This window comes from Pimephales promelas, chromosome 4, assembly GCF_988280905.1.
Source record: "Pimephales promelas chromosome 4, fPimPro1.hap1.1, whole genome shotgun sequence".
Classification (NCBI taxonomy): domain Eukaryota; kingdom Metazoa; phylum Chordata; class Actinopteri; order Cypriniformes; family Leuciscidae; genus Pimephales; species Pimephales promelas.
Genome location: NC_142772.1, coordinates 10,652,816 through 10,674,225, shown reverse-complemented (window position 1 = coordinate 10,674,225; position 21,410 = coordinate 10,652,816). Strand labels below are relative to the sequence as shown.

Below are 21,410 nucleotides of genomic sequence, written 5' to 3'. Positions count from 1 at the left end.
CATCACCGGCGCGCACGTTTACCATGCTGTGCCGGGAGTTAGACGTGTGGAAGCGGTGATGCTTTCCCTGAAGGATGTCAGAGCGGAGACACTTTTTCCTAGTATATGTAGGCTGTAGCTACTAGCACTACCAGTGCGAAAATGTGGTGGTTTCATTTCCCCTTTGAACAAATACATGCTAACTTACATGTTGTTGACGAGACGGAATGACGGTAGACATCGCGAACAATGTTTCTATGTGCAGTTTGTCAACATTTAACATGAGACGTCGTATTTTTGTCTAATGACTGTACCTAACATTAGTCGTTCGCGGTCAAAACACTGGTGTAAACACAGTTTGATGTCGCAATTTTCAATGCCCAGAGCCTGTTAAACTTGAGCCAACCAACCCTGTGACGTCAACTGCACAATGGCGGCGCCATTCGAAAGATGCAAAGTTTTTTCTTTTTTTCTTCTAAATGTTTACATTTGTAATGTTTCTTATATAATTGTTGATTATATTGGAAATCCATCTTGTAAATCATGTAAACTTGATTCACTGCTTCATTTCCCCCTGGTTCCGGTGCTTAAATAGTTCTTGAAACGGTCACCGTACACAAAACCGTACACATTTTGTCAAAAAAAATGATACCCTTTTATTTACAGGGCCAAACTGAACACAATTAACTTAAATCTTTACACAATAAATACAAGTAACATATGGTAATAATAAATAAATCACAATTGAAGAATTCACAATTACGTAATATCAAATAAACAATATTGTATCAAACAATGTAATAATACTGTAGATTAATAAAGATTAGCCCACTACCAGGGCAATCTAATGTCGACATGGCTACAGGTTCCTATGTTTTGTCTGCTTGAACCAGTCATGTGGGTTATCTGGTCACTGAACTAGTTAAGCAGCACTTAGCTTGGCGAGTGTGGTATTTCCTTCACACTGTGTCTTAGCTACGCAGCTTTGAGTAAACCTATAAAAGAGAACGTCTCTGGTTACTGATGTAACCCATGTTCTTTGAATAGGGAACGAGACGCTACAGTATAGTTCGCTGCCAAACTCCTCGCCGACAAGCTTCCCTTTTCGCAATTGGAAGAGAAATCTGAGGAGCAGATGATGCGCGCGCTAATATAACATGATGACGTAAGAGCGTCAAGGCGGCGCCCACGCCATCAGCCAAAGGATTAGCGTAATTCTATATGGGCTTCAGACAATCTGCACACATGGAGGGCGTTCTGATGCGTAATTTCTACACATGAAATGCAGCCAAACCTTGGAGCGTTTTGTCTTCGGCATCTTCATTAATCCCCTCGATATCAGCAGACGTTCAGGGAGTCTCCCGCATAGATTACGGCTCCTTGATGCCCGAAAATTAGTTAAAATCTTCCAAACCGTATAGTGTGCACACTATAGGGAGAGAGGGAGAGAGCGAGAGCCTTTGCGTGTGTGCGCCTCATGACACAGAGACTTTTCGTTCTTATTCAGTCTGGTTACTACCATTTACGCTGGAACCGGTTCCTTATAGACCCCTTTTCAGTTGGTAAACATGGTGACGTTTTTTTGTGGACGGAGCTTAGGTGGAGGCAGAACAATCCCTCTGGCCACTTCACCAACGCTAGTTAGCAAGTATTGTTAGCTTGTTTTTTTAACAATGAAAATCCAATTTTATTTTAATGTGTAAGGTCACTAAGTGTCCAGGACCGCGATTGTTATTTCCAAAAGTTATTTTTAACGGACAGAACCAGATTGGCCGACCCGTAGCAGCCTACACGCTCACTCAATGCATGGACGATCTGACAGGATTAACATTACGTTACCTCAGTTGAGTGGCCTGACTTCTATACCTACCTTATAGAGAAACTGATCGTAAAGAGAAACTGAGGGCATATAAATCTTTAGATGCCTAACTATGTGCTGAATGGTCCTGTACAAGACTTGTGTGTACGATCCACAGTTCTGCTGAGCTAGCGCCGAGGCGACGACAATGTGAAGAGTGACATTACGGTGCAATTTTAATGATGTGAATATTTTCTAGAAATAAAAATTCCAGATACAGCATATTAATTTTTCATCAATTCTTGCACCAAACAACACAACAAGATGACATTTAATAATAGTAACAATAATTTAAGCTCCTTATTATGTAGCCGAATCTGTGCTGGTTTGTATTGGCCACCTCCAGTTTTCACTTTGTTTTGCCTCCAGCTAGCGCCGTGACGTAACTGAGACGTCGGCGCAAAAGGGGACTATTAGGACCACGTTTCGGGTACCCAACCCTATTCAGAAGGGGGACGCAGTGCCTTACCAACACAGTTGACCTCAATTGGGAGTATTGTAGGATGATGTAAGGAATACTTTGAAAGATCTCCTCAATCCCACCGACACGTCATCCATTGAGGAAGCAGAGGCTGAGGGCTCGGAGGTGGACTTGTCCATCACCCAAGGTAAAGTCACTGAGGTAGTCAAGAAGCTCCTCGGTGGTAAGGCACCGTGGGTGGATGAGATCTGCCCTGTGTACCTCAAGTTTCTGGATGTTGTGGGGCTGTTTTGGCTGACACGCCTCTGCAACATTGAATGGCGGTAGGGAACAGTACCTCTGGGCTGGCAGAACGGGGTGGTGGTCACTCTTTTGAAGAAGGGGAAGGGTGTATTCCAATTACAGGGGGATGTATGGATGTAAACCCTATGCCAGGGTACTGGAGAAGAGAACTCGGCTGTTAGTAGAACCCCGGATTTAGGAGGAACAGTGTGGCTATACCCTCTCCAGGGGTGCTCTAGGGTGCATGGGAGTTTGCAAAACCAATCCACATGTGCTTTGTGGATTTGGAGAAGGCATTCGACTGTGTCACCCACGGCGTCCTGTGGAGGGTGCTCTGGGAGTATGGGGTCCCGGCCCTCTGCTTTGTTAAAGGCTGTCCGGTCCCTGTACGACCGGAGCAGGAGCTTGGTTCAGCCGGCAGTAAGTCAGACTTGTTCCCGGTGCATGTTGGACTCCGACAGGGCTGCCCTTTGTCAACAGTTCTGTTAATATTTTTTTTATGGACAGAATTTCTAGGCACAGCCAGGGGCCGAAGGGTGTTGGGTTTGGGGACCACATGATTTCATCTCTGCTTTTTGACGGAAGATGTTGTCGTGTTGGCCTCATCAGACCAGGACTTTCAGCTACTGCTATGGCTTGCAGACGAGTGTGAAGTGGCTGGGATGAGCTCAGAGTAGAGCTGCTGCTCCTCCACATCGAGAGGGGCCAGCTGAGGTGGCTCGGGCACCTGTTGGCACCAATCAGTCAGGCAAGTACTGTTCTCCTGGCGACCGCCAAACCCAGACTCGTCCATCAGATTTCCAGACAGAGAAGTGTGATTCGTCACTCCAGACAGAGAACACATCTCCACTGCCCAGTAGCGGGATTATGTAAGGGGCTTTGATGCAGCTGCTGGGCCATGGAAACCCATTCCATGAAGCTCTCTATGTACTGTTCTTGAGCTGATCTGAATGTCACACAAAGTTTGGAGGTCTAGCTATTGACTCTACGGAAAGTTGGCGACTTCTGGCCTTGGCATGCGCTGACCCTGCTCTATAATGTGGCCTACCACTTCATAGCTCAGTTGCTGTTGTTCTCAATTGCTTCTACTTTGCTATGAAAACATGGAATATTAAGTAGTGAGGAAATTTCACAAATGGGCTTATTGCACAGGTGGCAACCTCTCACGGTACCACATTTCAATTTCCTGACCCAATCATTCACAAACGTTTGTAGATGCAGTCTGCATGCCTAGGTGCTTTATTTTATACAACTGTGTCCATGGAAGTGATTGGAATGCCTGAATTCAATGATTTGTCCCAATACTTTTGGCAATATAGTGTATATGGTGATTATTTGATTAGGATACATGATATGACATAACACACTACATACAAACCTATTTCTGTATCAAATCAAAAATATCAATGTGTTTCAAGTGTTTTCCCCGTTTTAATTAATGATTTCCTGATATTTTTGGACATGTTTTATTTTTTTTGTATTTTTTTTTTTATTGCTCTCTGAGCATTGTATTATGATCATTTTATCAGGTTTATCAGGAGCTGCTCGATGTGTCCTGTCTTCCTGTTTCAGTGGAAATTACCTCAACTCATGGGGTGCTTGCTTCTATATATTCAAATGTACAAAAAAAAACAAGTTAAAAGTACTTATAACTCTGCACATTTCAAGGCACTTCAGTGGGCCTTTAAACTAATATTAGTGGATCATCAAAGTCAGCTTGTTGGTCTGATTTATATGTGTATTTTGGCCATTCGCTCAGATCCAGTTGGCAACAGACAAAACCATATATTCATATTTGATGCATGATTTGAATATGATTATCAAATGATTTTATTGCTCAGGTAGGGTTTTCACCCTAACCATGACCTAGATAGATAGATAGATAGATAGATAGATAGATAGATAGATAGATAGATAGATAGATAGATAGATAGATAGATAGATAGATAGATAGATAGATAGATAGATAGATAGATAGATAGATAGATAATGTATAAACATAGATGTGCAGTAATATGCTACGCACATGTGCACACATTGTATGTTTTTGCAGCTTCACACTAATGAACATGTAATGACTCGCACGTGAAAACTGAGATGCAGTGTCATCTACCAGGTGTCATATGTGCACAGACGAGACAGGGGATCGCATATATTAGTTTGTCTGCTTAGAGTTTCACCGTCTGCTTGAGTGTCTGTATATTTAATGTGTGTATTTTTTATGGCTACAAACAGTAGCATACTACATACTGGTTAAGATACCTTCTCCTATCAAAAGAAGATGCTGGCTGAATTTATGACAACTGCTGACAGTTAATAATAATAATAATTCGTGTTGCAGATTCTCAAACACAGCAATTTTAAAGAAAGTGCATGCTAAAACGAAAGTTCAAAACTTAACATAGTGTGAAATGTGTTTAATTGTCTTTGAAAACCGAAGGAAAACCTAAACCTTCATTAAATCTTTAAGGAGGCTCTTCTTGTGACAGCAGCATTAGGTGTCATGTGTCCCAATGAGTGAGAGTGCATCAAACTGTTTAAATGGATGTGTCGCACTGTCCTGTGGGTCATCCAGAATACTTTTTGATTGTTCCTTTGACCATTGATGGAATTTAAATGCGTCTGAGAGGCTACATTTGTTTTACTTCATGTAAGTTCTCCGATCATTTCTATATTGAGCTGTGTTTGTGCTTTGCATTAATTCCCTTGTCTTAAATATTTTTTTTCTCTCTCTAAAAGATTTCATTTGAACTCAAATCGACCAAACAACTGTTCCAGCTCATTCAATATACTATTATAAATCGCACAGGTGAAGTCACTTGGCGTTGCTATGGCAATAGGGAGTCAGTTACTGGAGAGCAGCTGCACACCTGTGCACTAATTTGTTAGACCACAGATGCAAGGGAATAATTCAGAGGCTAATAGAGATTAGAAGGGCAGTAAAATGCCAAAGAAGAGTGATACAACAAGAAAATTGGAAGATGGTGAGTTGTAATTTTTATTTCCATTGTATAATTATTTAACAGTTACAATAAACCCTAATTACCCTAATAAACCCATTATTTTAGTAATACATTATTATTATTTTTTTCAAATCCTGTCATCTGTTGACATTCTGCGCTTAGGGAGCAACTCATAATAAATATATATGTTTTTTGGTAGTGGGAATAGATATTGATGGAGATGTGGAGAGTGCTGAAGGTAAGAAAAAATATTACACTGAATTGTTTTTCCTTATTTTCTCCTTTCTTTTTTATGAGTGTTGGTGTTTAAGGCTATAATCAATATTTCTGATGCTTATAACCTAGAAAACACTCAGCAACTAGAAATGTCTACATACAGTATATTGACAAGTGACTATTGTGACAGCAATTTTCTCCCTATTTTTCTTTCAGAATTTGTAACAATTTTTGTTTATCTTTTGTTACTCAGCATGCAATAATGTATTGTTTGTATGCCTTTTCATGACAAATGGTAAATGGACTGCATTTATATAGCGCTTTCATAGACCCAATGGCCACCAAAGCGCTTTACAATTTGCCTCACATTCACCCATTCATACACCGACTGCGGTGTCAGCCATACAAGGCACCATCCAGCTTGTCGGGAGCAGCTGGGGTTAGGTGTCTTGCTCATGGACACCTCGACACTTAGGGATTGAACCACCAACCTTTCGGTTTGCAGACAACCTACATGAACCACTGAGCCACTGCCGCCCCTGACAATGCAATTGTGTTCTCTTTTTCTCAGAGGACAAAAAAGCAAAAGGCAAAGGTGCTAAAAAAAACGCAGCCGGTAAACGGGGCAAAGCAGTCACCAGTGAGGATGGTGATGATGAAGATGCGGATGATGACCCCCCCAGAGGTCGTCGAGCAGCCAAGAAAAAGAAAGCTGCACAGGTAGAGGAAGACAGCGATGATGATATTCCACAGAGAAGATGTGCTGGGAACAGGAGAAGAGGAAAAGTGCGAGAAAGTGGGGGAGATGGGGAAAAGTCTGGTAGAAAAAGCAAGAGAGGTGGAAACAAAAAACAGAAAGATGCTAAGGGGAAAGGAAAAGACAAGGACAATGACAGCGACAAAGATGAAAAGAAGAAAAAGAACAGTAGGTATGCTGACACAAGTGGTAACGCGATAAAACTGGATAATTAAATGATAATTAATTGATTTCATCAATACACCAAGACACCAAGAGATCACTGAATATACTATAAAAATTCCAGTAATGTATAGGAAAATCGAGAAAAAAACTAACTAAATAAATAAACTTTTTTCTCTTTTACAGTACATCTACAAAGTTCTATTGAAATGTTTCTATTTTTAAGGTGTAATTTACACGCCATTTGTCCGTATTATTTATAAAAGTGGTTAGTGTTGTTGGAAAACATATGGTCAACTATCCGAGCCTCTCCCTATTCCGCGACAGTATCGTTTTAACTATTAAAGCCATTGCATTTTTAATACTATGTCTCCCCATACACTCTAGACACACACTTGTACTCGTTAGCTCATCCCATTAATCTCCATTAGCGACTTCTAACCATATACACCTGATATTATGATTAGTCTTATGGGTGTAGGAACATTTACAAAGTGTGATGAGGGGGATGGCACACAATAAGACATAATACTGCAAACAAAACAATTCTAAATTTTTGTCTTGTTTTTTCTTTAAAAAAAAAAATAATAATAATAAATTATATATATATATATATATATGTATATATATTGCACAAATAAGTACTAAAATATTTCTTTATGGTTGCATTTTATTTGAAGGTGCCATTGCTACAGTCTAATTATACAGTTAAGTATGCAGTAATATTAATTAAAAATATAATAATTAGGGTAAGGGTTTGGTTTATGGTTAGTTGCGCGTATGCATAATTTACTGTTATTACTGTAGTAATTACATGTGCAATGTGTAACAAGGACACTGTAAATTAACGTGTTACCATTATTAGACACTTTGGGCAATGATTTGGTTGAAGTGCTTGTAAGTTTGCATATTTTAATGTTAAATTTAACAAATTAAATTTAATGGTTACTAATCTGGTCTTTATAATTCTTATCCTTATAAAATCTATCTTTGCATACTTGCTGACTTTGTAATGGTTATACACTAAACAACTGAGGCATCACACACTACCAGACTTTCAGCACAACATGTATCATCCAGACGGAAAAATGTGGGCAAAAATTCATGTTGTGTATTCCAGTCTTAAACAACACTTTTGAAGTTTATGCAAGACAAAACAAGTCATTTTTATGAATGAAGCACTCGATCACAGTATGTTCTATGTCTTAGTGGTGATGATTCCAAATCAGATGAAGAGGAGGATTCCATGTCTGAAGGTGAAATGGCCAAACTGATGGAGGAGGTGGAGGAGAAGAAGAAACTGATAGCAAACATCAGGAACAAGCCCTGGCGAATGAAAAGACGACTTAAAGTCCTCAAGTACTGAGAAATCTTAAATGTAATGCAAAAAAAAATGTTATAATGAATCAATAAGCTTCAAGACACCCCATTAAGATGTGACTAAATTCACGATACAGCAAGGCCTTATTGTTTTTACGGAAAAAAAATATATTTAAGGGATTTTATGATACTAAGTTTAGTTATGATCCGGGAAAAATCCCGCTTTGCGCGCGTGCAAAATCAGAATGACACATGCGTTTGTGTATAAAGTCATTTCATGAAAATGCAATCACAAGTGTCTGTGAGTGTAAATACAATTAAGAAAAATTACATTTGGATGATCATTTTGCCACAGTTTTTGCTTAAACATGTTACACATATCTAATCATTTCTGTAATGCATTTTAATTTTAATTTTGCCACTTATAAAGCGTTTCAATATGCATATTAAAACTAGTGTAGCCTATGAAATGGCAAATATAAATTATGTAATTTCATTTTAATTTTAATTTTTGCACCATACGTTGCTAGAATGGTAATGTAAAATGTAAATTTAAATACAAAATGCAATGCCATTTTACATATTGCATTGTCATTTTGCATATTACATTTCAAACTGAATATTGCTACACATAAGCTTCCATATTGGGTGCAGTACAAAACGTTTTAATTTGTCTTCCATTCATTTCCAATGCGGTCATTTTTGACCCCGAGGAATACATGTGTGACTATTTATTTTCAGGACCATTTGACCTTTTTGAATAATGTCCATGATTTTTGTGTGGGTCTGTGTGTTCACATAGCAAGAGGCCAAGAGCCTAAACCTTTACCAAGTTTTGTACCATTCTGATGAAGTAAAAAAAAAAAAACGGTCAAAAATGGCCAGACAGCAGAGGATTGTTTTGTTAAGATAATTCTTTCACTAAAATAAACAGTTTCTAGTGTAACTCAAAGGTATACTCCCTGAAATGAAAAACAAATAAATAAACAAACTCCCAAACTGTGAATAAACTTATTACATTTATCAATTAAAAAAAAAAAAAACTCTCAAATTCCAAAGAATGAAAATTCTGTCAGCATTTACTAAACATAAAATTGTATGTTTTTAAAACATAAAATTCTCAAAATATATTAGTTTATGTTCTCCAGAAGAAAGAAGACATTTTTAAAATATTATGTTGGTAAATGCTAGTGAAATTTTCCATTTGGGGTGGAGTATCCCTTTGAGTTTAGTATTTTAAGTGGGTTTATTATTTTTATAGGCCTTGACATCCACATCTGTTTCTTTTGTGTATTTTAGCTTAAATGTAGCTTTAAAAACAGATAGTTCTAGTCCTTGAAGCTGATTGATTAATACAGTGATCCAGTTAAGTGTCAAAGTTATGTTATGTTTCATTATGTTTTTGTTAATGGTCCTTTGTTTCAGCCTGTTCTCATCCCAACTTTTGACCATGCGTCAACATCCGACGCACATGGCACCCGTTAGGCTCCAAATGAGACGCGCCTCCTAGTGGTCTAACCCTAACCCCACCCCAGACCTAAACCTACCCGCGTCATCTAACTGACGCTAAAGGTTACCATGTGCGCCGGATTTAGACTCCTGGTCAAAAGCGTCAGTTAGATGACGCCCTAGGATGAGCGTCATCTAACTCAGTGGTTCTCAAACCTGTCCTGGAGGACCACCAACACTTTTCTTTGTCTCCCTGATCAGTCATACCTGATTCAAATCATCAGCTCATTATCACATGGGTTAATGAGCTGATGATTGAATCAGGTGTGTTTGATTAGGAAGACAGAAAACGTGCAGTGTTGGTGGTCCTCCAGGACAGGTTTGGGACTGATCTAACTGACGCTAAAGGTTGCCATGTGCGTCGGATTTAGACGCATGGTCAAAAGTGTCAGTTAGATGACGCCCTAGGATGAGAATGCGTTGTTTGTTTCCTGTGCAGTATTAGTTTCTATAGTTACTAAGATGTCCATGTTTGTCGCCTTCATTCATTTCTGTCATTTTGTTCACCTGTGTTCCCTTGTTAATCCTGTGTATACGTACTCCCTGTTTTGTTCATGTCAGTTCTCGTTTCAGTTAATGTGGTTTGCATTTTCTCCTACAAATTCTGAGATTCCTTCATTGTGCGATTTCTGTGAAGAGTAAGAGAGTAATTTCAGTAAAGTAAAGTAAATATCCTCCTTTGAATAATCCCATGTTCTCCTTGTGTCTGTAGAGAGGCTCAGCAGTTTGTGGATAAATTTGAAGGTGCCTTGGGCAAAGGAAAAGGCAGGAAGCTGTATGCTTACAAAGTGATGATGATGAAGGTAGGAATATCTTGATATTATATATCATGTGAAAATCTTCACTTTATGCATCACTATGACTGTTGCTGAAAATAAAACATTCCTATTTTAAGAGAGATCAGATCAGGTCAGATTTTGTAATCACCCAGAACTCCATAGCAACAACATAGCAATGGGTTAAAACACAACTTGAATACCTTAGCAACCACTTTGCAAAACTCACAGTGGCAACAAGTATACGCCTTATTCATGGCAGCGCCATCTTTGATTTTTAATGAGAATGAAAGCGAGGCTGTGAGGGATAGACTTGCATCTCTTCAATGGGCTGTACTTGTCATGATGTGGTTTTGTGTGTTTTCGTTATTAGTGATTCCCCGTCGATTATTTGTCCCAGGTGTTTCTTATTTCTCACGCCCCCTTGTTATCTTGTCTAGCTCGTTTGTCCTTTATTATTTAAGCCCTGTGTTTCTGCCCTGTCTTTGTTGGTTGTTGAATTTATGTACGTGAACGTTGGTGTTTTTGAATTCTCGAGTCCTGCTTCTAGTCTTGTGTCTTGTTCCAAGTTTGTTATTAAAGCTACACTGCGTTTGGATCCAGCCTCAGCACTATTTCTCCGCACAGCGTCACAGAACAACCAACCCCAAAATGGGTCCAGCAGTTGTCAGCAACCGGGCTCTGGGAGAATACCTGTCGACTTTATTGCAAGAGGGCCAGTCCGTCCAGAGGTACGCGAAGGATTTTCTGTCCATTTGCCATCTGGGAGCGCTAGATGATATCCAGCTCATGGGCCTGTTTCTGAATGGGCTGGATTATGGGATCGCTCGATGGATGCCGCGGGACCTTACCAACTGGACTCTTGACCGGTATATAGCTCGGCTTGTTCCTTGGAGGACCTCTTCTCCATTACTGGCTCGTTCTACTCGACATCTCCCGAGTTCACAATACCCGCGAAGCCCTCGTCGTCTTCACCGCTGGTTCACGTCAGCCACGACGAACCCGCGCTTCACGTGTGCATTAACGAGCCCGCGACTCATGTCAGCCCAGCCGAGCCCGCGACTCACGTCAGCCCAGCCGGCCCCGCCTCTGCGCCTCACCCTGCCGGCTTTCAAACTCCTGGAGGCGTTTCCTGAGCCTGTCTACTGTCCGGAGGTTCCCCCCGTAGATTTCCTTAAGTTTTTTTTTTTTTTTTGGGGGGGGGGGGGGCAGTAGGTACTCTGTGGGGGCCATGGAGGCGATGTTGACATGGCCCTTGCATCGTTCTGCTCTGCCCTGGCCTCGTCCTGCTCCGCCCTGGCCCTGGCCTCGTCCTGCACCGCCCTGGCCCTGGCCTCGTCCTGCTCCGCCCCGGCCCTGGCCTCGTCCTGGCCTCGTCCTGCGCCACCCTGGCCCTCGCCTCGTCCTGCTCCGCCCTGGCCCTGGCCTCGTCCTGCACCGCCCTGGCCCTGGCCTCGTCCTGCGCCGCCCTGGCCCTCGCCTCGTCCTGCTCCGCCCCGGCCCTGGCCTCGTCCTGCACCACCCTGGCCCTCGCCTCGTCCTGCTCCGCCCTGGCCTTCGCCTCGTCCTGCTCCGTCCACGCTCGGCGGCCCAGGCCCGCCTTGGCTATCTCCTGGTCCCGTTCCTCTGCACGGGCCTTGCCCTCCGTCCCTCCCCCAAGACTGTCTCCGCTTCACCGCCCTCCTGAACTTTTTGTTGTTTTTATGGGCGTCGGGAGTCGCCCATAGGGGGGAGGCTATGTCATGATGTGGTTTTGTGTGTTTTCGTTATTAGTGATTCCCCGTCGATTATTTGTCCCAGGTGTTTCTTATTTCTCACGCCCCCTTGTTATCTTGTCTAGCTCGTTTGTCCTTTATTATTTAAGCCCTGTGTTTCTGCCCTGTCTTTGTTGGTTGTTGAATTTATGTACGTGAACGTTGGTGTTTTTGAATTCTCGAGTCCTGCTTCTAGTCTTGTGTCTTGTTCCAAGTTTGTTAATAAAGCTACACTGCGTTTGGATCCAGCCTCAGCACTATTTCTCCGCACAGCGTCACAGTACTGTTATTTAATGTGTTTTCGGTAACACTTTAAAATAATGGTCCGTAGTTAACAAGTAGCTATGCAGGACGTAATAGGTGGTACTGCATTAACACCGAAGTTAATACTAATAACTAATATGGAAGCAATATAATTACTAAGCATTAAGTAATAGGTAATTTACAAAGGTAGTTCCTTGGTAGGTATTTGATTGTTACTAAAGAAATATATCCTCATTGAGAACTAATTGTGAACTAAGAAATAATAACCAATTAATTACTAATCACAAAAGTGACATGTCTAAAAAGCGAACAATTGTGGGGGTTTTACTCTTAACATGGTCATAACATTTCAGAAGCATGTGTCTCAAATGGGTTCTTTGTGGAAACCAGTTTATGAAGTTTATACATCCCCCCAAATACATTAGCTAGGTTGAGATTGTGACCACTCTTGCCAGGATGGACACATGTTCTTGTTTCATTTGTGAAAAACATGTTTACTCTTCACTAACTACTTAAGCGTTACCTTGTCATCCCGCAGGAACTACTAGTGATGTGGCCCATTATTTTATAGTTAGTTAGGAGTTAACATGTTTAACTCCTAGTAGTTCCTGCGGGATGACAAGGTAACGCTTAAGAAGTTATTGAGGAGTTAACATGTTTTTCACAAATGATACAAGTAATTTAATTTTATATTTGACACATACTGTACAGGTTCTGTGAGGCACTAATATTCTAACAAACACTGTAATCTGGAAGATGTGGTTTTGCACTTATCGTAACATAAATGCAGCCAATCTCTTCATTAAAGATGCTAATTGTTTTTGACAAGTGAACATCAATGTTTATATTCATGTCCTAAAGAGAAGTCCTCCTCAGGCAGCTACTGTAACATAAAGTTATAGGTCTTTGGAGTCTGAGATATATGTGCCTGACATTCAATAGAGCCCATAATGGTGAACTAATCCAATCATGAGAGTGTCAGCATCACTTCCTAATTATTTAAGGTTTATTTTTAAAAACTGTCATTATTAGTATTATTTTATGTTTAAGTTTTAAATAAACAGAGAACATGCGTCCATCCTGGCAAGAGTGGTCACAATCTCAACCTAGCTAATGTATTTGGGGGGATGTATAAACTTCATAAACTGGTTTCTACAAAGAACCCATTTGAGGCATATGCTTCTGAAATGTTATGACCATGTTAAGAGTATAAAACCCCCACAATTGTTCACTTTTTAGACATGTTACTTTTGTGATTAGTAATTAATTGGTTATTATTTCTTAGTTCACATATAGTTCTCAATGAGGATATATTTCTTTAGTAATAATCAAATACCTACCAAGGAACTACCTTTGTACTAAATTACCTATTACTTAATGCTTAGTTAATATTGCTTCCATATTAGTTAATAGTATTAACTTCGGTGTTAATGCAGTACCTATTACTTCCTGCATACTTGTTAACTACGGACCATTATTTGAAAGTGTTACCGTGTTTTCTTCTTGTTCTGCTCATGAAACACTGGAAAAATATCTTTCCAAGAAATGTCAGTTGACAAAAATCTCCCGACAATGTAAGCATGTGGAAAATTGTAAGTACAGTATAGCCGCTTTATTCAGATTTTTACAGCAGATGCCATTGGAAACACGGTAAGTCTATCCTCACAGCCTCACTTTCATACCTGTCATGGCACTGCTCTGAATAAGGTCTATACTGTTGGCAAATGGCAAACGCCAATAACATTTTCTTGAAAAACATAAAAATATAGTTACCTGCAGCCCCCTAACATTCCCTGTTTGCTTTGTGCCTCGTCATGCAGAAATGGATAAAGTTTCAAAGAGATTTTGAAAATTTTAGGACATCGTGCATCCCATGGGAGCGGAAAATAAAGGAAGTTGAGAGTAAGTACCCCCCCCCCCCCATTAACGTTACATACTGGAATGGTGTGTTTCATTTCAGCTGATGATATTATTTCTTTGACCTGTATATGAATTCTTTTTTCAGAATTATTCATTTACTAGAATGTTTCTTGCAGTCTAAAAGTTCCTTATTCTGTGCCTTGGCGATGTTTCATCCATTTGCAGGTCACTTTGGCTCCTCTGTTGCTTCATACTTTATTTTCCTCCGTTGGATGTACGGTATGAACTTAGTCCTCTTTGGCTTGACTTTTGGCCTGGTTGTAATACCAGAGGTCAGTGTTTTAACCATTATGTTGTGTTTTACCTACATAAGTATAAAATTATGCTCTTTTGCATTCAATTTTGGCTTACCGGAGATAAATAAAGTATCTTTCTAATACAATCTACAACAAATGACTGCTGCACTTCACAAATGATTTAAACATGTTGAACTATCCGCAAGGTTCTCATGGGACTTCCATATGGGTCCATTCCTCGGAAAACTGTGCCGAGACCAGAGCAAGCCACTGCTATGGACTATGCTGTTCTCACGGATTTCAATGTAAGATCATGATACTTGTATTTTATACAATGCTAAGGTTGATTAGATGTTTGACAGTTTGAGACCACTAGTGAAAATGTCTATTTTTCATTTTAAAATACAATTTTCAGAAAACATTTTAAGTGAAGGTCAAAAGTATACATGAATTACAGAACAGCTTAGTATATTAAGTCGCCCTTTGGATAGCAGCAACTCCACAAGGTCATGTAAATCCTAATGATCATGTTCTCCAGCATGATTTGAGATTGAATATCTTGTGCTACAACGGAATCTAAAAAGTTTCATTACTTTTGCATCATTTAAATTTTTCTGTTTATTTACAGGTTTATTTATTTTTTTTTTAAATTGTGTCATGGAATTAGAGATTTACTCAGTGTTTGTTACATTTCTTATTACCATAATATACATGTATGGTTATCAATAACACTTTTTGATGCCTTGTCTTTGACAGGGTTACTGCAAGTACTCAGTACTTTTCTATGGCTACTATAATAACCAGAGAACCATTGGCTTCCTGAAGTTTCGTCTCCCTCTGTCCTACCTCTTGGTGGGCATTGGGTCCTTTGGGTATAGTCTCATGGTTGTGATCCGAACGTGAGTCACTCTTTCATGCATTGCTAGATGTTGTAGCAATGACATGAAATGTTCTTGAGAAGTACATATGACTGTGAATGTGTATGCCTATTCCGAAAATTATTATTGTTCTTTGTAGATGGCAAAAGGTTGTACAGAATCTAGTGTATTGTCTTTAATTGTACTGTACATCTACAATGGTTAAAAAAATTGTGGTGTCAGATTAGACAGCTAATGCTGAGAAAAAAAATACCCCTCCAATTTAAAGGTTATTTTTTTGCTGTACAAAAACAGTCTGTTATGCTGCTTGATACTGCAAACTGGTGTTTGTTATCATATGTATTATGGTAATCATAATCACACTGTTTTGTAGCACAGATAGTTTCACCATTTACTGCACTTTGTCACTCTTCTAGTAATTTACCTTTGACAGTTAATGAAATACGGTCTTGCAATCTGCTGTACATGTGCATTTTACACATGCATTCGAAACAAAATTTCTGAAGATGCAAAGATCAACATTTAACATTACTATAACAGCGAGAAACGTGAGTCTTGTCAAAGAAATATGCAATGTTTCCGCTTCAGAAACAATAGACAATTGAAATAAAAAAGATGCAATTATCAATGGTAGAAATTTTGAGATTTTGCAATTACTAAAAATAGTCATAATTACGAGAAATTGTCAAAATTGTGTGATAAACGTTTGAACTATAGTCAGTATTGTTAGCGGTAAAGTCACAATCATGACATATGCTTTGTAAGATATAAAATAAATAAAGATGTAGTTGTGAGATATAAATTCAGCTGCACAAAGTAATGGTGCAAATATAAGAAAAAAGTTATGACAAAAAGTCACAATTGAGGATATATATGTGTATATATATATATATATATATATATATATACATTTCCTCACCTTCATGTCATGTCATGGTTGCTTTCTATGAACTGAAACTAATGCTAATCTTCCCTTTCACCCATTCAAATTAAGAAACGGCACCATTTTGTATTGATCATTTCCTGTACTGTAATATTTTTGTGAACATGGGCAGTCAACCCTCTGGGGAATGGAAGACATATTTAACATCACATCAAAAAACACTTCACCTTTAAATACGAAAAATTTTCTCCAGATAGCCTAACAGAAAGTTCAACCACACTACACAGCATCATTGAATGAGTATTACCAACAAAATTGTTGTTTTGACTGCAATTGGAAATTGCGCTTCTGTTATCCTGCCGGCGAGATTGGATTCTTTACAAGTGCTGAATAAAGTCCATTCTCGCTGTTAGGATGGCTAAAAACGCAGATGTGGGGGGAGGGGATGGAGAAGACAGTGAGTTCACCTTTGCCTGGAAGATGTTCACCAGCTGGGATTATCTTATTGGGAATGCGGAGACAGCCGACAATAAATTCGCCTCCATCACCACCAGCTTCAAAGTATGTGCTTTTGTGTTTATGTGTAAGTTCTTGGGTAGGTGTAGATGTGTGTTGACCACTGCATTTTTTTTTATATATAGTCTGGTTGCCCTTTCAGAGATTTGAAGTGGTCAACTCTCTGTAAAACCAAATAATCTGGCCAGATCAAGTGATATGGTTTAAATAAATGTTCACATGTGCTCTGTAGCTCCAAAAATGGTCTTGCCTCATGCATTTTCTCAGTTTGGAACCTCTAATGTGTTCTTCAGGAGTCCATTGTGGATGAGCAGGAGAACCAAAAGGATGAGAACATTCATCTGAGGAGATTCTTACGTGTCCTAGCCAACTTTCTCATCACCTGTACACTTGGTGGAAGTGGCTATCTCATCTACTTTGTGGTCAAACGATCCCAAGAGTTTGCGAACATGGACAACCTCTCATGGTACGAGAAGAATGAGGTAAAAATAAGCACAAAATCACATTCAATATCTTGTCTTAAGTACACTAACAAGATACAGGGGTTGGTCAATGAAACTGAAACACTGACCAATGTTTCACGCCTATAAGTGTGAGACTTGGTGGCCAATCTTTACTGATATTACAGTACATTCTATCAGTAAGAGTACAATGTGAAAATGTATTTAAATTAGCAGAGCAATAGCACATCTTTAGATAAAAAAAAATGTCAATCCACAACATAATGGGAGACATGTCTGAGTTCAAAAGAGGACAAATTGTTGGTGTGCGTCTCACTGGCTCATCTGTGACCAGGACAGCAAGTCTTTGTGGTGTATGGAGAGCTGTGAGTTACAGTGTGGAGAAGCCCCAAAGAGGCTTAACACCCAGACTGTTGCTGCCCATAGTGAAGCACGGGGTGGATCAGTGATGGTTCAGTGATGGTTTGGCACCCATCAAGCACTCTACTGTGCTTGATAGGTGCGTCACTGCCAAGGACTACCGTACCATTCTGGAGGACCATTTACCCTGAAGGTGGTGCCGTGTATCAGCATAATGCACCAGTACACAGCAAGACTTGTGACTGAATAATTTGATGAACATGGAAGTGAAGTTCAACATCTCCCATGGTCTGCACAGTCACCAGATTTTGGGGTATTTTGGAGGAGCAAGTTCAGAAAATGTTTTCCTCCACCAGCATCACATAGTGGCATGGCCACTCTTCTGGAAGAGCAATGGCTCAAAATCCTTCTGGCCACTGTGCAGGACTTGCAGCGGCGGCCTTAAGCATCTGGGGGCCCGTTTCAATAACTAATATGGGGCCCTACCTACATAAAACAAACATAATAGAGCATAAAAAGCAAGGATTCCCGTTGTCAGGGTTTTGCAGGTGACCGAAAACGAGGACATAGGACTGCAGTATAGTTGATTTATTTTCAAACTTAAAGCTGTAGTATACGATGTTGAAAATCGGTCGAGAGAGCCTGAAACGGGAGGGAAGTTTTGAAAAACTCATCCCGCCTCTCCACACACACCCCCCTCCCCTCTGCTACCTGATCCCTCCCACAGGGAAACGAATTTAACAACGTCACTCAATCAAGTTGTCATCATCGGAACTGAGATGTACTCTGTGCAATGTCTGATTCTCGAACAGAAACCCGCTAGGCATACTGCAATATATTCAAGCACTTCAAGAAATATATTTAACTTGAACCGTGATACAGGTGATGCTAAACAGCTAACATTCCAATGCCGACCGGCAGCATTAGCTAGTTTTCAGACTGATAAAAAGCTATTTATGTAACACGTCACACCATATAAGAGTACAAATAAATGTTTACCTGCTCAACAAAAAGTCAGCCGTGTCAGCGTCGGTCTTCAGTCCCAGATCTCGCTGAAGTTTCCTCCATCGGTCAATGGTGAACCCTATATTTATCCTACTCAACTTTCGGCGTTCTTCACATTTTCTTTTCGTCTCTGCTTTTTCCTCAAACGACTTTCTCTTCCGTCCTAACTTTCTTGTAGGGGCAAGCAGGGGACGCTTGCTGATGTATTTTTCGTTGTTATCCATTGCTGTCTGATGTGCTACTTAGCTAGCTACCATGTGCGGTCACCTGCTAACGTGCGCGATTCTCATGACGCAGAAGGGGGGCGCGGTCGGGCGTGGTTGGGCGCAGTCGGGTGCGGTCGGGGTGGAGACGCGAGCTCCAGGCTGAGTTTCAAGTGTAGCTGGTGATTGGATGAGAGCAGTTGACCAATGTAGCTTTGCGCTCGCAAAGCTTCCATTGGTCAACTTTTATGTGGCTGTACAGCCAATAAAGTGAATGGATTTTTTTCGTTCTTTTTTCTATTTATATTGTTAGGATTATACTATATAACCATAAACAGCATCTAAACGAGGATATTAATAATGAACAATCTTTGAAATAGTATACCCTAGCTTTAACTTAACAGGAACGACAACTACAGGAAATCAATGCACACAAAACCAATCAAAGACGACGATCAACAAACACTGAGGGAAAACACAGGGCTTAAATGAACAGGGACTAATGGGGTAACTGAACACAGGTGATGGGAATTGCTAATTAAACAAAGTGGGAAATACTAACAGGACTAAACCAAAATCACAAAAGACAGGGGGAAACAAGATCTCAAAACTGAACTCAAACACATAGAATCGTGACACCTGTTGGTTTGCATCAATGGTATATTATTTTATTACGTGCACTTTCAGCTTCATGAACAGGCAGCTCAACATAGAAATTATCCAGCCTTATTTGATTTAAAACTATATACAATTATACAGTGTTTTACGTTGGAATAAGCCTCGCCCTTTCACGCAGGGCAACTTCACTGCTTAATTGATTTACGCAGTATATTTTCAGTTGTCTGAGCTGAATTTAAAAAAAAAAACAGCTCAAACATCCCTTACAGTATTTAACAAAAGCAAAGAAGAAAAAGTGTCTGACTGTCACTGAACCGAACTTATCATATATAATGATGGGCTCCGAGTTATTTCAGCACTTTGGACAGCCTGGCAAAGGTATAAACACATAAACTACCGATATTATACTTTAGATCACTTAAGCCGTTCGCGGGGGCGGTAAACGTCGCCATAGTAACCGCGAGTTCGACCAATCAGAGACGTAAGTGTTTTGCTTAGGATTGTGGGTAGTGTAGTATTTCTCTAGAAGATCGCAAACAACAAAGTTAATTTCATACCTTGTGGCTTTAATAGGAGCTGCAACTTTCGTTTCACAACCTCGTAGCTCATGGTCAATCTACCCTAAATGGTTTAGACATTATGGCTTAAAATCAATATCTTACAGAGAAAATGAATGGGATTTTGCTGGTCTGTTGGAGGGCGTGGCCTGTTTCAATTGAAACAGGTGAAACATAGGTAAGGCCGTGTCTGAGGACTTGTATCTGTCATTCCAAAGATGAACTGATGCTGTATTGGCCACAAAAGGAGGCCCTACACATGATACCACTAAATGATTAAAACCAAGTGTTTAAGTTGCATTGTCCAATCCCTGTAGATTATGTAATAACAATAACATTTGTATCTCAGATGGAGATCATCATGTCCCTGCTGGGGCTGGTGGGTCCGATGCTCTTTGAGACTATCGCCGAGCTGGAAGAATACCATCCACGTATCGCTCTCAAGTGGCAGCTGGGGCGTATATTTGCGCTCTTCCTTGGTAACCTCTACACATTTTTGCTTGCTCTGTTCGATGAGGTCAATACGAAAGTAAGTTTTTTTGATGATAACTGTTTTAATTTCCTGTTCCTACCCATTTTTCAAATCAGTGATTTTTAAGTGAACAAAACCCTTCTTTCTTTAAGCTTGAAGAAGAGGATTCTATAAAAAATGCCAGCATTTGGTTCGTTAAGGAGTATTATGCCAACTTCTCGGCCAACAACCCAAATTACACAGGCACCCCACCTCCTCTTGATCCCTCTGATGGCATCAGAGGCCCATGCTGGGAAACTGCAGTGGGATTAGTAAAGTGTCCATCTAATTCCTCCAGCAGAAATCATATATAAATGACTGTGTATATTGTGATTAATTGATGAAACATTCTGATCTAAACATTTGTTTGCACATTTCTTGTTGCTTTATCTTTGTCATTCAAACTATTCCCACCCCACCATTAGGAGTTTGTGAAGCTGACCATATCAGATATACAGGTGACTTATCTGACCATCCTCATTGGTGACTTCCTGAGAGCGCTGATTGTACGTTTCCTGAACTACTGCTGGTGCTGGGATCTGGAGGCTGGATGGGTGAGTCCAATATATAGGTTCATCACCAACAACCTAAATTTGCCAATTTTGCCCTGCCATTTTTTGTTTTTGATAACTAACAGCCTTTTTCATTTTTTTAGCCTTCCTATGGTGAATTTGATATAAGCGGCAATGTTCTGGGATTGGTATTTAACCAAGGAATGATCTGGTAAGACCGAAAGCACAAACAGCACAATAACAACATAAAAAATATAAGCAATGGCCCAAATAAAAAAATAGTACACAGCTCGCCTTGTGTAGTTATACCGTTCTTGAGGCTGACTGATATTACAATGCATACATTTTTTTTACACTTTATGGTGTTCTTGTTACAGTGTAGCTATACATTTAAGTAGTGAGTAATATTAATTAACAACAGTTAATATTAATATACTTACCATATAGGGTTAGTGTTTGGTTTAGTTGCATGTAATTATGCATAATTTA

General features: G+C 39.9%; 1 protein-coding gene across 1 annotated transcript in view; it reads left to right on the top strand.

Annotated features, from left to right (window-relative positions):
• The first annotated feature begins 2,809 nt into the window (after positions 1–2,809).
• tmc2a (transmembrane channel-like 2a) overlaps positions 2,810–21,410 on the top strand; it is a 32,917-nt gene continuing 14,316 nt past the window's right edge. The window contains exons 1-14 of the mRNA XM_089129768.1: positions 2,810–2,960; positions 6,291–6,648; positions 7,848–7,997; positions 10,180–10,270; positions 14,082–14,163; positions 14,347–14,453; positions 14,624–14,722; positions 15,174–15,316; positions 16,592–16,739; positions 16,988–17,176; positions 20,248–20,427; positions 20,523–20,681; positions 20,835–20,963; positions 21,065–21,132. Of these exons, the coding sequence (XP_088985894.1) occupies positions 2,810–2,960; positions 6,291–6,648; positions 7,848–7,997; positions 10,180–10,270; positions 14,082–14,163; positions 14,347–14,453; positions 14,624–14,722; positions 15,174–15,316; positions 16,592–16,739; positions 16,988–17,176; positions 20,248–20,427; positions 20,523–20,681; positions 20,835–20,963; positions 21,065–21,132 (2,054 nt within the window). The remainder of the gene's footprint in view (positions 2,961–6,290; positions 6,649–7,847; positions 7,998–10,179; positions 10,271–14,081; positions 14,164–14,346; positions 14,454–14,623; positions 14,723–15,173; positions 15,317–16,591; positions 16,740–16,987; positions 17,177–20,247; positions 20,428–20,522; positions 20,682–20,834; positions 20,964–21,064; positions 21,133–21,410) is intronic.